The sequence below is a fragment of the Parus major genome, chromosome 22, assembly GCF_001522545.3.
Source record: "Parus major isolate Abel chromosome 22, Parus_major1.1, whole genome shotgun sequence".
NCBI lineage: Eukaryota > Metazoa > Chordata > Aves > Passeriformes > Paridae > Parus > Parus major.
The window spans coordinates 4,105,429-4,123,867 of NC_031790.1; the positions used below are offsets into that span (position 1 = coordinate 4,105,429).

An 18,439-nucleotide genomic window follows, 5' to 3' on the forward strand; every position below is an offset into this window, starting at 1 on the left:
ACTAAACACAGTGCAGAGACTTCAAAGGACACCTTAAACTTCGATGTCTGGGTCAGGGACATAGGCACAACTTGGGGTGCAGGAGGCTGCCCTAACACTACACCTACTGGAGGCACAGAGCTCTGCTAATGCTACCACTGGTCCCATTAATTAATACCTGCTAACTAGCTCATCAGAATTTGGCTCTGGCCAGTCCCCTGTGGGAGGGTGTCCAGCACCTCCCAAAGCAGACAGAGTGCCCCAGAAATGGGAAGGGGACCACAGCAGCAAAGAGACCCTTGAGCTCTCAGGTTAATCCCTGCTCTGGACAGGATGGCATGGGGCAATTGCGGAGGGACACCAGTGTTTGTCACAGTTACAGGTTCTTCCATCTGCCATGGACGGGTCCTGGGTCTGACAAGGGAGTCAGGGTCCTCCTGAGTGGGAGGATGCCTATTCATGCAGTCACACCAAAGCAAGCAGCATGGGCATGGATTGGCAGGGTAGGATGGCAGGGTTGTCACTGGAGAGCACCAGATCAGCAGCAAGGCTCAGCAGATGGATATGGCGTGTGGATGGTTAGTGGCCATGGGGTGAAATGGGCCATTGAGCTGGGACAGGGGGACACATTTCATACCCATTACTGTGACATGAGCAGTGCCTGCAAAGTAAGAAGAGGCAAAAGTGAGGTACTGGTGGGAGGGTGCAGGAGCAAACCAGCTGCAGCTGGGCTGGGAGCTGGTACCCTCCAGCAGAGCAAGGCACAGTGGGGGCTCTGCATGCCCAAGGGCTCTCTGCATAGTCCTTGGGGCATGGGATCGTGGAGATGTCCAGACATATCCCTCTTGCATAGTGCTGGGAAGCACCCAAGCCAGGAGGTGCCACCTCAGGAGTCTGGTGGGCTTCCCTCATCCTCTCTGCAAGACCACAGCAGGGCCCACAGAGCTCCCCCACACTGGGGGTGTCCCTGTTCCAGCAGGAACACTAGTGTCATCCCCATGACTGCTGCTTGCCACACTGACCCAGCTGGCAGATCTCTGAGATGGTGTGACCCAACTCCCACCCCTCACCTTCATCCTCTGATACATCCAGAATCTCATCTACGGTCTCTGGGAAGCTCATGCGGTGCTTGTCGCCAACTGACTGTGGGAGCAGAGCAGAGTCAAAGGAAGCCAGCATTTTTCTGCACAGCTATCTGCAGCCCCCTCCTTGCACCTAGGCTAGGCACCCAGCTGCAGACCTTTCCCTGGCTGTTCCCAGTCCCAGCCCTCTTTCACAGCATCCTGGTCCTGGTAGCAGGGGCTCACCGGGATGTCGGTTTCCTCTGTGACAATCTTGAGCACGTCTGTGACAGAAATGTAGCCAAGTCGCTTTGCAATGGCCAGGGGAGTGGTGCCATTCTGTGCACAGAGGAAAGACTGGGTCAGCAGCAGCCACGGGGCAGCTCAGGCAGCTGAGTAGGGAGGTGCAGGGAAGCGTTGTACTCACCGTGCTGATCTCGTTGGGAGATGCGCCATGCTTCAGCAGCAATGTTACCACATCCGTGTGGCCCTGCTGTGCTGCTTGGTGCAGGGGGGTGTAGCCCAGCTGCAGGGGAGGACAGAGGATGCCGCAATCAGTTCTGGAAGTCTGCTGCCCCAAAAATGCCCCCAGGCCTCACACATGGTGCTTTGTGCCTGGAGCATGAGGACAGCTCCACTTCCCCATCAACCTGCATGATGTTGCCCAGGGCAGAAGGGTCCTTGGAGCACAGGACACCTCTGTACCTTAGTCTTGGCATTGACATCCGCTTGGTGCTGCAGCAAGAACTTCACCAGCTTGATGTTCCCATAATGGCTGGCCACATGCAGCGGGGTATAGCCCATCTGAAAGACAAGATCAGGTCTCAGTCTGCCCTCACCACTGCTTACTGCCCTTCTGGCTTGGATATGCTCATGCCACAGGCAAGCCCTCACGCATGAAGGATGAGGCACACACGTGGGGGCTTCCCAAAAGCCCAAGACCAAAGCAGAGGGTTTCAAACCATGCTGTGCTTGTGGGTACAGAGGTGAGCTATAGAAACAGGTAAGAATCACCCCTCCAGAGAGGTGGGGGGAAGAGGAGAAAGAGTCCCCAGGACACAGACAAAATGGTAAGGATGCCTGTTAGAAGGGAGTCTCTTGCATAAAGAGAAAGAAAAGAAATGCTCTTTCCTGAGCAGGCCTAGAGGTAGTACCCCCATGTGTTTCACCAAAGCCATGGTCAATGCACTACTTTACCCTGGTCATTGCATCCACTGTGACTCCATGTTTCACTAGAACATCAGCAACTAGCACATGCCCCTCTTGGGCTGCAAGGTGGAGAGGAGTCAGGCCACTCTGCAAAGAGAAGAGGTCTCAGCACAGTGGCACTGCCATCACTGCAGGTCCAGCAGCAGAGAGTGTCAGGTCTCCAACCTGACAAACTGACTGACACAGTGTACTGCTACCCAAACACAGGGAGGCACGGGGGCCTGGACGACCACCCAGATGCTGCTCTCTGCTGGCAAGTTTGCCTCCAGCCTGGCAGGATGCGCTGGGACAACTTACCTTGTTGCCTAGGTTGCCGTTGGCTTGTTTGGAGAAAAGCAGTGCCACCATGTCTGCATGGCCCTCCTGGGAAGCCAGGTGGAGGGGAGTGACTCCCTGCATAGACTCAGCATTTGCAGAAGCCCCATACTGCAGCAGGCTGCTGGCCACTTCCATCTGGTTCTGCTTGGCAGCGATGTGAAGGGGGGTGTACCCGTTCTGCAGGGAGAGAGGCTCATTGCAGTGCTCAGCTCTGCCAAGCAGACCAGGAGGGACAGGAGGTGCCACCCTGCCTCTGCAGACCAGGTCTGCCCTTCCTAGCTGCCTCCAGAGCGCAGGGATTGCCCCCCATAGTATCTCTCTGACAGCGACCAGCCCTGACTCTGATGCCAAATCCCACTCTTTCAGCCAAGTCAGCACGGGGGTGTCAAACACCACCCGCTTCAGGTTCGACTGATACGGGCTATCCTGAAGTTTTCTACACATGAATTTCTGCAGCAGTATGCGGCCTCCGGGAGCTACAGAAAGCTGGGGCAGACAGCACATCTCCTGGAATGTGCCTGGCTGAGGTGTGGAGCTGAACTCCCAATACACAGCATTAGTATTCAGGCAGAGACTGCAGGGCCTTGAGTCGTGCCTCTGCTGCCACGCTGCAGGAGCCGAGCAGCTGGCAGCCACCCGCTGCCCGGGCTGACGCGCAGGCTGCCGGTGACGCGGAGCAGCGGGGGCTGGCGCCGGTACCGGCTGCTCCCGATGCCTGCCCAGCGTGTCTGCCGGCAGCCTGCACAGGGGAGAGGGAAGTGCCAGATGGGGAGGGCTGGCACCACCAGCCACTTGGCTGTTTTGAAGATGCAGCTTTTGCAAACAACACGGGAAGCAAGGCGCCTGCTGGTGTGCTCTGTGGGGAGATGCTCCCCATGCTCAGGGAGAGCCGGGTGACTCTCACAAGCCTGTGGGTTTTCTGACTCACTGCTTCATAGCTGCATGCAAACATTCGCCTGTGGTTTCCCAAACTGCCAGACCGCAGCGCTGCTCTGCAGGACTTGCCATGGAAACACATTCCCCACGCAGCAACCACCATGCTGCTAGCAGGGACCATCCCTGACACAGCCTGTCTGCTGGAACAGGACCACTGCCTGCTCCCCTGCCTGCTCCGCGTGGTGTGAGGACAGGCAGGCGTGAGCGGCAGACATGGAGAAAGGCTGGTGGTGATCACTCACTTAGACATTCCCTGAGTGCCAGGGCTGAGGGGCAGTGCTGGCCCCAAACTGGCAGGCACTGGACACACACCGCATCCCCACGTCCCTAGGGAAGCCCAGCTCAGACTTACCCAGGCTGAGTTGTGTGGGGAGCTCCCCTTGGGAAGCAGCAGTTTGACAATCTCCAGGTTGTTGTGGTGCACAGCCACATGCAGTGGAGTCAGGCCATTCTGCAGCGGGGGAGACCGTACAGACAGGTGAGACAGAGCCTCTCCCCATAGCAGACCTCTCCCCCCACAGAAGCAACATTCACCTTCCCTGATGCATTGGGGTGAGCATCATGTGCCAACAGCAACTCTGCCACATCCACCTTTCCATACTTGGCTGCAACGTGGAGAGGGGTAAATCCTTTCTGAGGAGAAAGGCAGCCCATCATAGAGTGGCAGAGATGAAGAGAGTGCTGGCGCCTGCTGCAACACAGGAGGAAGCTGCCCCTCCTGTGACAGGGACACTGTGCCACCAGCCTGCCCAGCCTTGCCCCAGCTGGGCATCGCCTTCCACAGCAGTGGACTCAGCAGCCTACCTTGGTCATGCAGGTCTGAGAGGCTCCCTTCTCCAGCAGGGCCAGGGCTGTGTCCATGTGCCCCTCTCTGGCAGTGATGTGCAGGGGTGTGTGCCCTGCTGTGGTGGCCAGGTTGGGGTTAGCGTTGTTCTCCAAAAGGAGTTTGACCATGCCAGTGTGGCCAATGCGTGCAGCACAGTGCAGAGGAGTCTGGTCATCCTGTGAGGGTGGCAGAGAAGCTGTTTGGGCAGACCTGGACCAGTCCTGTCTTGCAATGCCAAAGGAGTCCCAGCCCTGCTCCCACTGTTGCACAGCCCCTGCTAGGCTGTGCTCTGGGCATGTGACAGCAAAGAAACCAGCACCAGCTGTTTCCAGAGCTGATTACCACACATGTCCTCTATACCTACCTTGGCCTTAGCATTGGCTTTGGCTTTGTTCTGCAGCAGGTACTTGGCCACATCTGTGTGCCCAGCTCGGGCTGCCATGTGTAGAGGAGTCTCTACTTTCTGCACCAAAGACAGGATAAAGTGGTCAGGCTAAAGGAGGGAAATGCTTTCCTACAGTCATTCCTCTGCTCTGAAGAGAGGAGAGCAGTTCCTGCAACCCCTACTGGTTGCTCATGCTAGCACAAAGCAGAAGGGCACCAGGGACTGCTCAGGTGAACAGAGGCTGCAGGACCTGGATATCCTGCTGAACATCCCAATAAGCTGAGCTCCCAAAGCCCCAGTCAGGGTGGAACTCACCACGTTGGATACATTAGGAGAGGCTCCACGCTGCAGCAGAGTCTTGACAATGGGCAGGTGTCCCATGAAGGCAGCCACATGCAGGGGGGTCAGGCCAGACTGTGAAGAGAAAAAGGCCAGAAAACAAGATGGGACTTAGAGCCTTGGCAATATCTCTTACTGTCCCCTCCTCCTTCTCCCCAGGGCAGGTCTCAGCACAGGCAAAATCCGAGCCCCCAGTCTGCTCCAGGAGCCTGGCGGGTGAGTGTGAAGGAAATGCACAGAGCTGCTGTCTCCCCTGCATCTCCCTGCCCTTTAGGAAGATGCTGCCAGGCTAAATAGGTTCTGAGCTGCAAAGAGCACCAAGAAAGGTCCCTGGGGTACGGCAGAAGCAACAGGGACATCACATCCTGCCATGTTGTCCCCAGCACACATGCAGAAGCAAGAGAGCTGAGGATGGTCTCAGCCCACCTACCTCTGTGACAGCGTCAATGGAGGCACCTGTCTTCAGCAGCAGCTCCATCACACGGATGTGGTTTTTCTTGCAGGCAATATGGAGGGGCGTGAAGCCATTCTGCAGACAAGACAGACAGATGGACAGTCATTTGCAGGAACGCTCCCTCTCCCCTGGTTCAGCCCACCCACCCTTTCTCACCAGGGCTCGAGAGTTGGGCTTGGCCCCCTTCTCCACCAGCAGCTTGGCCACACGGTGGTGTCCACAGTGTGCAGCCACGTGCAGGGGCGTGAGGTGGTCCAGGGTGATGTCGTCAATGTCAGCGCTGTACTGCAGGAGCAGGCGGACGCAGTCCAGGTGGTCACCCTGTGCTGCCATGTGGATCGGCGACAAGCCGTTCTGCGAGCGTGGAGCAGGGCCTCAGGGCTGGGCCAGGAGGGGGTCCAGGCATCCCACCCAGTCCCTGCCTCGCACCCCCAGACACTAGGGCAGAAGAGACAGCTTGTTCCCCAGGGTGCTACCAGAGAGGAGCCCCAAAATCCCTCAGTGAGACTTACAGAGGAGTAATGTTGAGTGGAGGGAAGGGCCTGAAGAGCTGCTGCCTTGGGGCAGACTGTACCCAGGCCATCCCCTTCTCAGGACTAGTCCCTTTGAAGGATGAAGCCCTCAGGCAAAGGACTTCAGCTAGGGCCTAATAGGGTAGGAAGCTTCTTACCCCTCATCAGGCCAAAAAAATCCCCAAGCCAGCCATGGGTGCCATCCAGCTAGTGTGCACAACTTGTTACCCCACTGTGCTGCCCTGGGACCTGGCACCAATCATAGCTCCAAGTCATCTGGGTACCTTGGTTTTGGCTTGAATGGGAGCCCCATGGTCCAGCAGGATCTCTGCAATTCTCACATGTCCATTGCGTGCTGCACAGTGCAGAGGGGTCAGCTCATCCTGGGAAGAGAGAAGGGTTCAAGGGCTCACTATGGCATGGAAGGGCAAGGTTCCCTCAGGTGGAGGACTAACAGGACTTTGGACTTGTCTGCAAAATAAGGTGAAACTGAGCATGGCCTCAGCTCCCAGGGCCTTTGTAGCCATGCAGCCTCCTCACGTCTACATGTGCCAGCAAAAACCTGGTCCAGACCCTTAGTATACCAGAGACCTTCCCTCACATTCCCAGCAAGATGTTTGCAGAGTAAGCACTGGGCATAAGGAGCTCAGGGAGGGAGACAGCCCGTGTAAAGATGGGATGTGTTCAGAAGTGCTCTCACCTTGGTCCTTGTTTCTATCTGGGCCCCGCGGTCCAGCAGCAGCCGCACCATGATGATGTTGCCCCGGCGGGAAGCTATGTGCAGGGGAGTGATCCCATTCTGCCAGGAGGAATGACAGCCTGTCAGAAGGAGCAGCCCCTTCTCTTTGAAGGAGGTAAGGGACAAACAAAGGAGAGAGTGCAGGGAGAGCTACATCTCTGCCCAGGGACAATGCTGGGGAACACCTTGTTTAGCAGGGCTGTGAGAGAGAGCTGTGCAGATAAAGGCTGCAGACAGAAGCTACTCAGAGCTTGCAGGAAAGCACCAACTCATGGATTGGGCTTCACCTGTGGCTCTGGAAGAGGCATCCTAACTGTAGGTTCTATGAACTCTGCCCTGCAGCAACAGCACCCAGCTTTCCCTCAGCCTGGACACAAGGTCCCCAAGAGCTTTCATGGACACATGGTTGCTTCTGACAGAAGGGAGACTTAGCAGAAAAGGCCCATGATGATTATTAATTGCACCTCCCCAGGCATCTGTGCTACTTTCTGCATAGCCCCACCTCACCAGGAAGCCCTGGCAGCTGCTGCTGCACCGTACATGGATAGGAGGCACAGCATCCTCCTCTGTTGCTGGAGCAGCACAGACCCCAGTAGCTTCCCACTCTGCACTCACCTGGGGTGTGAAGTTGACACTGGCTCCACGGTTCAGAAGTAACTGGGCCACACTGAGATTCTCATAGTGGGCTGCAATGTGCAAAGGGGTGAATCCAGTCTAGGGAAAGAAGGAAGGATCAGCCAGACAGACACATGCTCCCTGATGAAACTACGGATTAATACAGCATACCAAGCTGCTGTTCTCCCTGGGGATTGGGGAATCTCCCAGAGACAGCAGAGGAAAACCACGCACCTTGGAGAGGACATCGGCATTGGGGTCATTCTGCAGCAGCACAGCAGCTGTGCGAGTGTCATCATTGCGGGCTGCGATGTGCAGGGCAGGCAGACGGACCTTACCCTTTGTCCCATAGTTGATAAGATGAGCAACCACATTTTCATGTCCTTGCTGGAGAGCCACAGCTAGTGGAGTGAAGCCATCCTGCCAAGGAGAGGGAGAGAATCAAGGAGCCACAGCAGGACCCAGCACATCCCTCAGTAGCCCCCACAGGCAGGGCCACAGGCTCCTCCCCAAGGATCTCACCTCTGTGGCTACGTTCTGGTTGGCTCCATTTTCCAGCAGGAACTTCACAACTTCCAGGTGGTTCTCTTGCGCTGCCATGTAGAGGGGTGTGAAGCCTTTCTGCAAACACAGGACCATGCACATCAACACAACTCTTTCTTGAGTTTTTTGAAGACCTACACCCCCATCAACGCCCACACTCCCAGGTCAGTGAACAGGGGCAGAAACATCTATTGTGGGTGTGAAAAGAAAAAAAAAACAAAACTGGCAACAGTGGAACAATCACAGAGAGATGGAGCTCAAGGCTCCACATATCCAGAAAAAAGCAGGCAATGCTTCATAAGAGTCAAGCCAGAAGACACTGCCTTCTGCTTACTGCCAGTATTGTCTCTAGCTTCAGGGACAATTGTCCCATCAGGCAAAATCTGAAGAACTTTCAGCCCTTTCAGGCCCAAGGAAGAGAGAGTGAAGGAAGCACAGCACATTTAACTGTGTGGGCTGCTGGAGATCTCAAAGCTTTACCAGGGAGGCATCGGCGATGAGTCCTCCCAGGATAAGTTCAGTATGCTTGGATGTGTTGACAGGGACTCCCTCAACAGAGACCATGCTGGTCTCCTCATGTGCCTCAAGATTCCCTCCACCCCATTTGCACCCTTGTCTCTTTTCAGGAGTCTCTTGGCAGAGCAGTCCTTGCTCCTGAACAAGACTAGAAAGAAACAGCAAAGGGCTACTGAAATACCCATGCTGGGCACAGTTCCCACCATGAGGACACGACCATCACACATGATGGGTGCTTTTCTGTTTCAGAGCAGGTCACCCTACCTGGGACTGGGCATTGACGTTGGCCCCATAGTTCACCAGCTCCCGGACCACGTCCTGTTGTCCAGCCAAGGCAGCAATGTGCAGGGCTGTGTTTCCCTTCTGAAAGACACCACAGGACAGTGCTCAGGGGCTGAAGCAACCCAGGATGCCAGGGAAGGATGGGCCTGACATGTGCTAACAGGCATGCAATCAGAGCAGCTGGCCAGAAAAACCTTTAGAAGGCCATGCAGCTCTCACTCCATGTTCCATCCCTGCTTTAGACCAACCAGCCACCCTTCCCATTTGCTGGCCAGGGAAGAGAGTGATTTCTTCTCTCCCATGAAGATACTGGCAGCAGAAGCTTTATGCACTGTCAGGCACTGTGCATCTCCAGCACTGAGAGATTGGGGGAGGGAGGCTGGGGGAGCTGAGCTGGCACTCTTCAGGCAAAACTGCAGTGTATATCCTGGTAGCCAAGGCATCCCAGCAAATATAAGAGATGATGAGCAGGCTGGAAAATGCACACACACAGGTTCTTCTGACTTGTGCCTTTGGGTGGTGTGGCAGAATGCCAGATTCTGCTCTGTGTCCAGAACCCTGCCAGAGCACCACGGAGGTGGCAACTGAGGCCTCCTCCTGTTCTCGCAGCCCTTCAGCTGGTGATGGAGGCTGCTCATTTGTCAGCCCTGCTTGCTTGTGCCGTTGTCTTGCTTGTCATCAAGTGAGAAACACACCTGCTGTGCTGATGCATGAGAGAACAAGATGTTATTTACAGAGCACCAGAGATCTCCAGGCTTGTGACAATGGTGTCGAGGCCATCTTAGCGCTGGAACATGCAGGGGCTGCCCTGGGGCAGCAGCCCGTGCCAGGAGGAGATTTTAGTAAGACAGGACTAGCACATGTTGTAGTTTATGTTACTCCCCTCTGAAGTCCACAATGACCCCCACAGGGGAGAGGCACGTCCCACCCACCTAGAGATGTCAAGCCTGTGCTAAAACCAGAGCCTGGTCGTAGGGCCCAGCCCAGCAGCACTGCCACTGGCACAGTTTTTCTGGGGGCTGACAGCAAACAGCATGATCACTGCTCAGCTACTGCTGGTGTGTCTGCAGTAATGGCAGGATGCAGAGCTGTGACCAGTGTGGCCAGACTTCCTTGTCCTTACCTTGGTTGTTGTCTCCAACACTATTTCCTTGTGCAGCAGCTCCACCACCATTTTCACATGGCCCTCCTTGGAGGCCAGGTGCAAGGCGTTCAGCCCATTCTGGAGGAAGCAAAGGTGGGAATGGGGAATTAGTCATCATCTGGGGATGGAGCTCTCTGGGGAGCACCCTATTCTGAGCTCCTGTGCAGACAAGACTGTGGGAACTTGGCCCATGCTGGAGAAAGTCCAGGCTGGAGGGGGCAGGAGCGATTGCCCTGTCCTTGAGCTCTGCATTGACATCCAGCCTTGGTGCCATAAACAGCTAGCTCCATGCTGCCAGGAAAACTTCACACAGCTGAATGCTGAGTTGCTGACTAATGCTGGAGGTTTCTCCATGAGCAAAACATGCAGCCCACGTAGGCGATTTCCTACGGGTGGGTGGTACCACAGCTCAGTGTTTATGTGCTTGAGGCACAAGAACTGCTTCAGTCCTACCTGCTCATTGTACACCCCTTATGTCAACTCCTGTCTTTGCTCAAGTGACTTTCCATGGGGTGCCCCTCCTTACAGTCAGGTTTTTCACACCTAAAGCACAGAGCTGAGCTTTGTGCACAGCCCAGAGCAAGGATGCACCACTGCTGCTAAGTGCACATACGAATCTTAAACATTTACACAGACAGACGAGAAGCCCTGCTTGGGACAATCATTTTATCAAGCAGCAGCCAAATTTAATTCACTTTGTTTAGTTTGTGAGCTTCCAGGCCAGAAGCTGGCTTCTCCCTGTGTTTCAGACTGACCAACAGTACCTCATCTTGCAGCCCATGGTGGGCTTTGCTCCCCCAGAATTCAGCTTCAGAAAAGAGTGTAGAGAAGGTGTTGGCTGTATCACTGTTAAGCTCTACCAGTTTCAGGAAGCTCCCAAAGAGCTAAAGTCACTTCTCAGGAGCAACTCTGCAGGTGCCCCAGTTTAGTTTGCCTTTTTCCTACACATGGAACCTGAAGAGCAGAGGACTGGCCAGTGCTCCTTTAGCATCCCTGGGTTGTCAGACCAGACAGCATCCTCAAGGCTACTAAAATGGCTTCTGCTCTGTTATTTCTGACACCTCTTCCACTTCCCAGATGTGAACCAACGGGCTGGGATATTTGCTGAAAGAGAGGTTAAATAACTGCAGGTGTTTTCAGATGCCACTTTTTCTCCTTGTCTCTCACTTCTCCCAGGTGGATATGCTAGGTTTACTCACCCCTACACAGAGTTGTTTCATGGCAGAGGGACACCTGCTCCTGCCCAAGTACTCCACCTTGCAATCATGTGTTTCAATTCCTGACTGGAAGGTCACTTCACATAAATGCTTCATCCCCACCTAAATATAGGGGTAGGGGAGCAGAAAACGCCCAGGGAGGCTCAGTTCCAACCTTCAACACTCCAGTTAAACTCCGAACTGCTTCAAGAGTGCTGCCAGACTGGAAAAGGGTTTTCCACTCTTTTCCACTCAAAGCAGCAGTTGCCCAGGATCATAGCTGAAGAGTCGCAGATTCTTTTGCTCAACTCTGATTTCAGTACAAAGAGCAAAAATCTAAAAACCCACAGGCCTCCTCAGCACCCCAATTCCAGAGTTCTATCAAGCCTCAAGCACAAAAAGTCTGCTTCCAAGGGGAAATGAAGTGGGAGTGCTGTAATACCCACATAACAGTGCCATTGAAAGGAAATGCTTCCCAGCCATGTCTGGCTATACTGAGTCCATCCTCTCTGGCCAAGCCCATTTCTTTGATGAAGACACACCTACACAATCCCATATAGATAATCACTGACACCCTGACCTCTGTGAGCTCACAAGTCAGATAAGTGATAAGTGGCCACAGACATGGAAGCTTTATCTCAGTCACACTCACTAACCAACAAATTGAGAGCACGACCACAGATGCTCAGCTGCTCCACTCAGCCCATAACCCCTTCTACACAAAGGATTCATAAATAACCTTTTGAATGCTATAAACCTGTGACAAATCTGATTAACCTGTAACAAATAGTTGTGCAATAAGCACAGAAGATTTTTTCCATTGATGGCCCATCAGTATTTCTGCTCCAGCAACAGTACAGGCTGTTTTGCACATTTGCTTTGGCTGGACAGCTCATCCGACCCAAAACTGCCACAGGATGTGTGTAATTTGAAAGGGGCTTTATTTTCCTCACCAAATGCTGCAAATAATTCCCAGAAATCCCAGTCACTGGCTATAAATGTGACAAATGCAGCCCTACAGAATAACACGGAGACTTTGCACTTAGCCTGTCGCAAAGAAGGGACCTGCTCTGGACTGCCCATCAGGACTGGCCACCTCAACAAAGACCATCTTCTGGGCACCCACATGCCATCACAGTGCTGTTCCCAGCTGGCTGGAGTCCTGGCAGCAAGGTGCACTCATCCTCAGTCCTCCAGCTCCTCGTGGATGAGATGGGACCATGTCAGAACTTGAAACATGAAAGGTGGATGATGAAGACACTGATGCAGCAATGAAGGAGGTGAAATCGGCGGGATGAAGATCAGATGGCATGTAAAGGTCTCTGAACTTGAGTAAGAATACAGGGCCTGTGGGATAGGTCTGACCACATATATCCCTCTTTATTCTATACAGGACATGTGAGGTTGGACCTTTCCCACAGGTCTGATATTCCTCAGAAGGAAACCCCAAAGTGCCATCTAACCTCAGGGAGATGGCAGGAACCAGTGCAAAGACATCACTGGGAGAAGACCCTCATACTGCTGTAGCCATTGTCTTTCCATCAAAGTGTTAAGTGCCTTCACCAGCATCAGAAATCTGGCTCGAAACAGGACTTGAAGCCAGCCAGTGGAGAGAGCTGATGACAGACCATCACTTTTGGTGAGGAAGAAGTTCAAAGCCATCATTTTTAACTTGTGCATGAGTCACCCTGTTGTAATTCTTTACAGAGCCCTCTCCAGACCCCCATATCCCTCTGGGCTAGAGCGTTACAGGACCAGTGGACTTAGAAATCCTCCTTCTACTTTTAGGCTTGCTATTGGAAATGAGTGAACATCCATGGTGCACTCTGCTTGCCCTGTGGGAACCTGTCCCCAGTAACTGCACTGCACAGATCAGTAGGTCTGAACTTCACTTGGTCCAGGGACTTGATACTGAAACAGATGAGTGTGCCTTTGTGCTACCTGCTGAGTCAGCCTCCCCAGCAATACCACTGCTCCAGAAAGCAGTGACAGCACAGCCTGTCTGCTCCCCCTGCTCAGCCTAAGCCCCCTGAATCTGTCCCTACAGCATCTGCCCCAATTCAGGCTCAGCCACTTGCATTTGGCAGCTACACAGATACAAAATGTTCTGATGATGATGTGCAAACAAATCCTCAGTGCTTGCAGCTCTTTGCTCCTGTACAAACCTGTTTCTTTGCAGCATGGGAGGGCTCCTCCTGTACAACATCTCCCAAACCACTGCAAATGGCTTTTTGCAAACATTCACTGCTTGTGATAAACTGCAGCTTCTAGGAATCCAAAAGCCTCGGCACTGCAGCAATGTAGCCAAGAGAAATAACCCCCAAGAGCCATTCCTGTGATGTTCCAGCCACTGTGCACTACTCTTCACAGCTATCTGCTCTGCCCTCTGAGGAGCATCTGAGCTCTTTGCAATTGTCCCATTTGATTGCCACACTAAAGGACCTCATCTCCAGCCAGTACATCCAGGGTCCCCAGATCTTTATAGCTATTGCTGCTCTCCTGGCCCCAAAGACAACTGCTCCAGGTCTGCCCTCTGGTCAGCCACATTTTCACATGAACATGATAGTACCAGAAACCCTTTGTGTTTCACCTACCTGGTTACAGGTGTTAATATCTACCCCATTCCTGAGGTGATCCAAGGCTTTGTCCAGATTCCCAGATCTTGCAGCTCTCAAGAAACTGGTTGCAGCATCAGCCTTGGGGACAAAAAGAAAAAGCATGAAACTCAGAGCCCCTTGTTCTCCCCCACCACCAGCACTGGGTCAATTCTTCACTCAGCTGCAGAGAACATAACAGACCAAGCAGAAAAGGCAGAGGCCAGGCAAGTCACAGTGGGAATTGCTGGGACAGACTAAGGTGCCTCAAATCAGACAGGAAGAAGGGCCGGGACCTGGACTTAAAGTGAAGAGCATCCAGATAATGGGGCAGAAGGTCTTGCAGCTCATCCCACCACACTATGGGGACAGTAGGGAGGGAGCTCCTGCCACAACAGCCTCCCTTGGCCCAGGAAACCCCTCTGTGCCTGGGCTGAAGAACTACACTGATGGAGCTGTAGTGAGGCCACCCCTACCCTCCTCCAGAAGCCACTGGATAGCAACACTGCTGAGCTCGGGTACCAGCACCAGGGACAACGGCCCCAGCTCAGCACCTCACAGCTGTGAAAGTCACAACTCTCTTTTTTGACAGCACCTCCCTGCTACACCACAGCCAGCCCAGGCAAGGCACAGCAATCCTTTTAGCAACACTACTCAGCAGAGTGAGGCAGCAAATGGAGACAATGGCATGGCACACTAGAAGCTGGAGAAGAGGGTGGAAATGCAGTGATGTGGGTCTGTGAGTCTGGGAACTTGCACTGGTGGTAACTGGAGCTGGTATGTGCCTGCTCAGGCCAGCCCAAAGGGCTCTCCACAGCCAAGAGCCACAAGACATCTACGGCATGGGTACAGGACACACTCCTCTGTCCTCAGCTCCAAGAGAAAATTAAAACCCCTTTTGTACCACTCACATCAGGACTGACCAAGGGACCTCCTGTGCTAGGAGAGCTGCCACCCCAAGCCATCCTGTATTGCCCACAGCCTGGTTGCAGAGAAGCATCCAGGATTAGGAAGCTCCTGGCCAAGACCTGGAATCAACACAGCCAGAGACAAAAGCACTGGGATGGATGATGGACCACACAGGTTCAGGGCTCCTCTCTTCTCTTCTCTTCTCTTTGCAGTCTCAGACATTTGAATTGGGACTTTGAAGCAGCACAACTCAGATGCTTTCTGGTCTTCTCCATCTGCCTCCCCAGTTCAACTTTTCTGCCTGACACTCCTACCACAGAGAAAGGCAGCCATGCCCTGGGCCCATTAGGACCCTGTTCCCTGCTGTAGAGGTAAGGCTCACAAACAGGGTGACCTGGCCCTGCTGGACCAGGAACAGAGCTCAGGCCAGGCTACCTCTACAGTGGCAGAGTGCCATGGCCCCTCTGGGGCTGCCCAGGGGTCAGAAGGACAGGTGGTGGAGGGCAGCACCACCATGCCACATCACGGTGCTCAGCCTCCGCGTGCGGGGGGAACACGTGCTGATCGCATGACCTCCCGTGCCAGCTGGCTCTGCTTGCTTCCACCTCAGAGGAGAGCCCCGTCTATCAAGGAAGAGCCCCCAGATTCACAGCAGAGCTGTGGCTTTGGAAGGCTGTGAACACAGAGGAGACACAGCACTTCAGTGCTCTGCTCACACAGAAGGATCAACTGCAAGAGCCAGAAGGAAACACCGGTGCTGTGCTTAGAAGTGCACATTCACGCTCTGAGCTCTGCGTGCCGTCTGGGGTCCAGTGAGGGAACAGTGACAGCTTCAAGCAACAGGCTGAATGCAAAGAGCTTTTCCAACTCCAGACACTGCTAGAAGCCTCTCCTTCTCAGGTCAGGACCAACAAGGCAGTAAACCCTTGGAAATTCAAAGCACAGCTCAGCCAGGCTCTGTCATCTATGGAACACACATGGAGCTCTGAAGATTAAATGATAAAACTCTACATGGCCCTGCAGTAAAGTGGCTCCCAAAGCCCCAGCACACCCAGCAGCAGAGACTACAAGCAGAAAGCAAGCAGAAAAGCAAAGCAGAAGTCTCTGTGGGTGTGAAGAAGAAGTGTATTGAATACTCACAGCCACGTCTGGACCGGACCTGCCCTTTCGTGCTGCCATAGTCCGGCACTTCGGCTGAAACCTGAGCCTGGTGTCCCCTCTCTCCCTCCTTGGTTATCTACTCCACAGCTTTGAGAGAGCCAGTAAGTTACATTGCATTCTATCTAAAAATACAGGCTCCGTCCTCTCTCCAATGCAAACCCTGCAGGGATCGCCAACTGCTAATGGAATTTGTTCATTTTCTCTCCATTATTGTGTCAGACAGGATATTTAATACCAAGCCATCTCCGGAAAGCAAATGACTGCTGCCAAGCGCAGGGAGGGGGTCAGAGCTGCAGGTACCACCTCACGAACAGCAGAGGAAAAGCAGCCCCACAGATATGCCCAGGAGCCTGGCAACTCACAGGTAACTCCTGCCACAGAGGAGAGGGTTGGGGGTTCCCTCCTGACTTTCTGGATGCTGGGGCCCAGGCCTTGGAAAACATGTCAAGGCTGGAATGTGTCAGAGGTGCTGTCCTTTTGCTCGCCATGCTCAGCATGTACCTTCCAGAGATGCACAGAGAGATGCAGGGCGTCAGCAATCTGACCACATATTCCACCAGAGAAGATGGAGTAGCTCCCCTCAAATGGTAAAAGCAGATCCACAGTCACACTGTCCTGATGCCAGGCTGCACAATGGGACTGCTTGCCTATTGCTCAGGGCAACTCGCTCCCCAGGAAATGGAAGCACAGGCTGGCTCACTGCCGTGTCCTGAATTTCAGCAAAAGGGAGCACTGACAGCAAGAAATGCAGAGATCCCATGAACACGAGTAGATGTGCACATGGAGAAGAGACACACACATATCCCAGTCAGCACCATCCCAACTCCTCACCCAGCCACCGACACACGCGTTGCACTGTTTTCACCACCCACGAACAAGCGCACACAAAGCGCAGCACAGCCGTGCTGCATGTACACACAGTCACTCACTGTGTGCCCCAGAACATACAGCAACTGCTTCCAGATGCAGAAACTCTCCCTGCTGATTTTCCTTTATTTGGAGTTTGCAGAGTTTTTTTCCATTCTCCTTTGCCTTCCTAGTAATTTTCCAGGAAGGAGATATTCTGGAGGAGAAAATAAGCTGCCTTACTTGCTGTTGTGTACCTCTTGCACTCTTAGGTGGCTGCTAAATCCTATACACAGGCATCATGCTCTACAGACTTGCAGACATCCAAGCTGTGAAGTGTCAGGAGGCTGCTGCCAGCAATTCTGCAAGAGAGAAGCCTCAGATCTGGACTTCATTAAGTGCTTCAAGACCTTCTAAAGTCAAAAACATAGCACAGTACATCAGGCTGTGCTTTTACTCCCCTTTCTTTTTCTTCAGGAAAATAAAATCTCCCCTTGTCTGCTGACAGTCTACCTTTTTACTCTTTCCTGGGGTCAGAGTAAATTTTTTCTCATTACACGCTCTCCTGGCCCTGAGTAGAGGGTTCTTCTGTTCCTTTTCCTAGGTGTCCTCCTGCTCTCAAAGCATTAATGCCATTAGCCTGGAACCACATGAGCATATTGCATTGTAGCCATGGCCAAGGCAATAAGCAAAGGGGAAGTCAAACCAGAGGCTCAGGCTGGATCTTGAGGGCTGCAGTCAGAGGTTCATAAGCCTGCTGTGTCTCTGGCTGCAGTTAGTGTCCTGCTCTAATCTCTTCTGACAGTGCCTGCTCCCACCCACACCCAGGGAGGAGCTCTCACCAGCTCCTGCTGCATATCACTGATAAAAAAAGGGAGGGTATCAGCATTGCCTCCTCCTGTTAAAGGTAGCCACACTTAGCAGGAGCCCACTCTGTATGAGCTGGTACATGCTATAAATAGATGATTTCCAAGTACAAATGAGTTCAGGGACTCATGTTGGATCTCACAGTGTTTTCTGGGACACAAAGACAGTCAAGAAGCAGCTCACCACTCTATTCCAGCCCGGCACACACTCCTGCTGCATTTTCCTCTTTACCCTGTCTGCCCACTTGTCTCTTCAGCCAAGCTGACACAGACTCATGGAGCAGCAGACAGGAGGTCCAGCAAGGAAACACCTGAAGGCTGGGCAGCAGCAGTCACTCCAAGAGCCAAAGAACCCCAGGACTGGCAGTGAGATGCAAACCCAAATCCTGGCACCAAGCCATATACTGCCATGGGCATCCTGTCTAGATGCTCTGGAAAGGTCCAACTCACACCTCAGAGGTCATTCAGTTACTTCCAGCTATTGCTGCCAGTGTTCTGGAACCTAAAGTCAGCTCTGCCAGCTGAGGACATGTGATAAACCCTCGCCAAGGGCAATGCACATTTTGCCATTTGCTTGGACATTTCCTTGCTCATGTGGGCTTGTGTCGAACAGTGGGCATGATCCTCACCTTTGAGGCATTATTTCCAGCAGAAACACCAGAAACTCACATCAGTGTAGTGGTTGACCTTAATGTCCAACCTAGGGATGTCTCTGGAGCCAATGCTCATTTGGACCTCTCTGCCTTGCAGATATCAAGTACACAGTTTTGCAGGTGATAACCTCAATCCCTTCTCATCAGATGAGAAGAATTTGTCAGTCTTCAAAACACAATAAAAGAGCTGCTAAGATTAAGAGCAGGTAGGGATAACACCTAGGGTCCCCATAGGATTATCAGGGAAGATGAGGAGATTCACCTCAAAATGCTCAGAAACAGAAGCCATACTGTCTGTCTTACAGGAACTTACTCTCCTGTCTGTATTAACAGAAACTGGATGCTCTCAGTGGGCC

At 53.2% G+C, this 18,439-nt stretch overlaps 1 protein-coding gene and 1 long non-coding RNA gene across 6 annotated transcripts in view; one reads left to right on the top strand and one right to left on the bottom strand.

Annotated features, from left to right (window-relative positions):
- The window catches only part of ANK1 (ankyrin 1), a 55,089-nt gene that overhangs the window by 14,821 nt on the left and 21,829 nt on the right, over nucleotides 1-18,439 (bottom strand). For 2 of the 5 annotated variants that reach the window (XM_015648831.2, XM_015648829.2), the window contains exons 1-23: nucleotides 15,698-15,751; nucleotides 13,649-13,750; nucleotides 9,838-9,936; nucleotides 8,697-8,795; nucleotides 7,896-7,994; nucleotides 7,608-7,793; nucleotides 7,374-7,472; nucleotides 6,720-6,818; nucleotides 6,304-6,402; nucleotides 5,664-5,861; nucleotides 5,484-5,582; nucleotides 5,030-5,128; nucleotides 4,694-4,792; nucleotides 4,308-4,505; nucleotides 4,038-4,136; nucleotides 3,856-3,954; nucleotides 2,547-2,744; nucleotides 2,238-2,336; nucleotides 1,746-1,844; nucleotides 1,468-1,566; nucleotides 1,287-1,379; nucleotides 1,050-1,122; nucleotides 617-640 (exon numbers count right to left, since the gene is read on the bottom strand). In XM_015648831.2, coding sequence (XP_015504317.1) covers nucleotides 617-640; nucleotides 1,050-1,122; nucleotides 1,287-1,379; nucleotides 1,468-1,566; nucleotides 1,746-1,844; nucleotides 2,238-2,336; nucleotides 2,547-2,744; nucleotides 3,856-3,954; nucleotides 4,038-4,136; nucleotides 4,308-4,505; nucleotides 4,694-4,792; nucleotides 5,030-5,128; nucleotides 5,484-5,582; nucleotides 5,664-5,861; nucleotides 6,304-6,402; nucleotides 6,720-6,818; nucleotides 7,374-7,472; nucleotides 7,608-7,793; nucleotides 7,896-7,994; nucleotides 8,697-8,795; nucleotides 9,838-9,936; nucleotides 13,649-13,750; nucleotides 15,698-15,736 — 2,497 coding nt within the window. In that variant the 5' untranslated portion in view covers nucleotides 15,737-15,751. Of the gene's footprint in view, nucleotides 1-616; nucleotides 641-1,049; nucleotides 1,123-1,286; nucleotides 1,380-1,467; nucleotides 1,567-1,745; nucleotides 1,845-2,237; nucleotides 2,337-2,546; nucleotides 2,745-3,855; nucleotides 3,955-4,037; nucleotides 4,137-4,307; nucleotides 4,506-4,693; nucleotides 4,793-5,029; nucleotides 5,129-5,483; nucleotides 5,583-5,663; nucleotides 5,862-6,303; nucleotides 6,403-6,719; nucleotides 6,819-7,373; nucleotides 7,473-7,607; nucleotides 7,794-7,895; nucleotides 7,995-8,696; nucleotides 8,796-9,837; nucleotides 9,937-13,648; nucleotides 13,751-15,697; nucleotides 15,752-16,080; nucleotides 16,220-16,647; nucleotides 16,680-18,439 lie in introns of those variants that run through there. The other 3 variants (XM_015648827.3, XM_015648830.3, XM_015648828.1) reach the window with 2 other exon arrangements.
- On the top strand, nucleotides 15,377-17,066 carry LOC107213923. The gene is made up of 3 exons (XR_001524837.2): nucleotides 15,377-15,819; nucleotides 15,938-16,082; nucleotides 16,837-17,066. It is a non-coding gene; the product is annotated as an uncharacterized LOC107213923 (long non-coding RNA).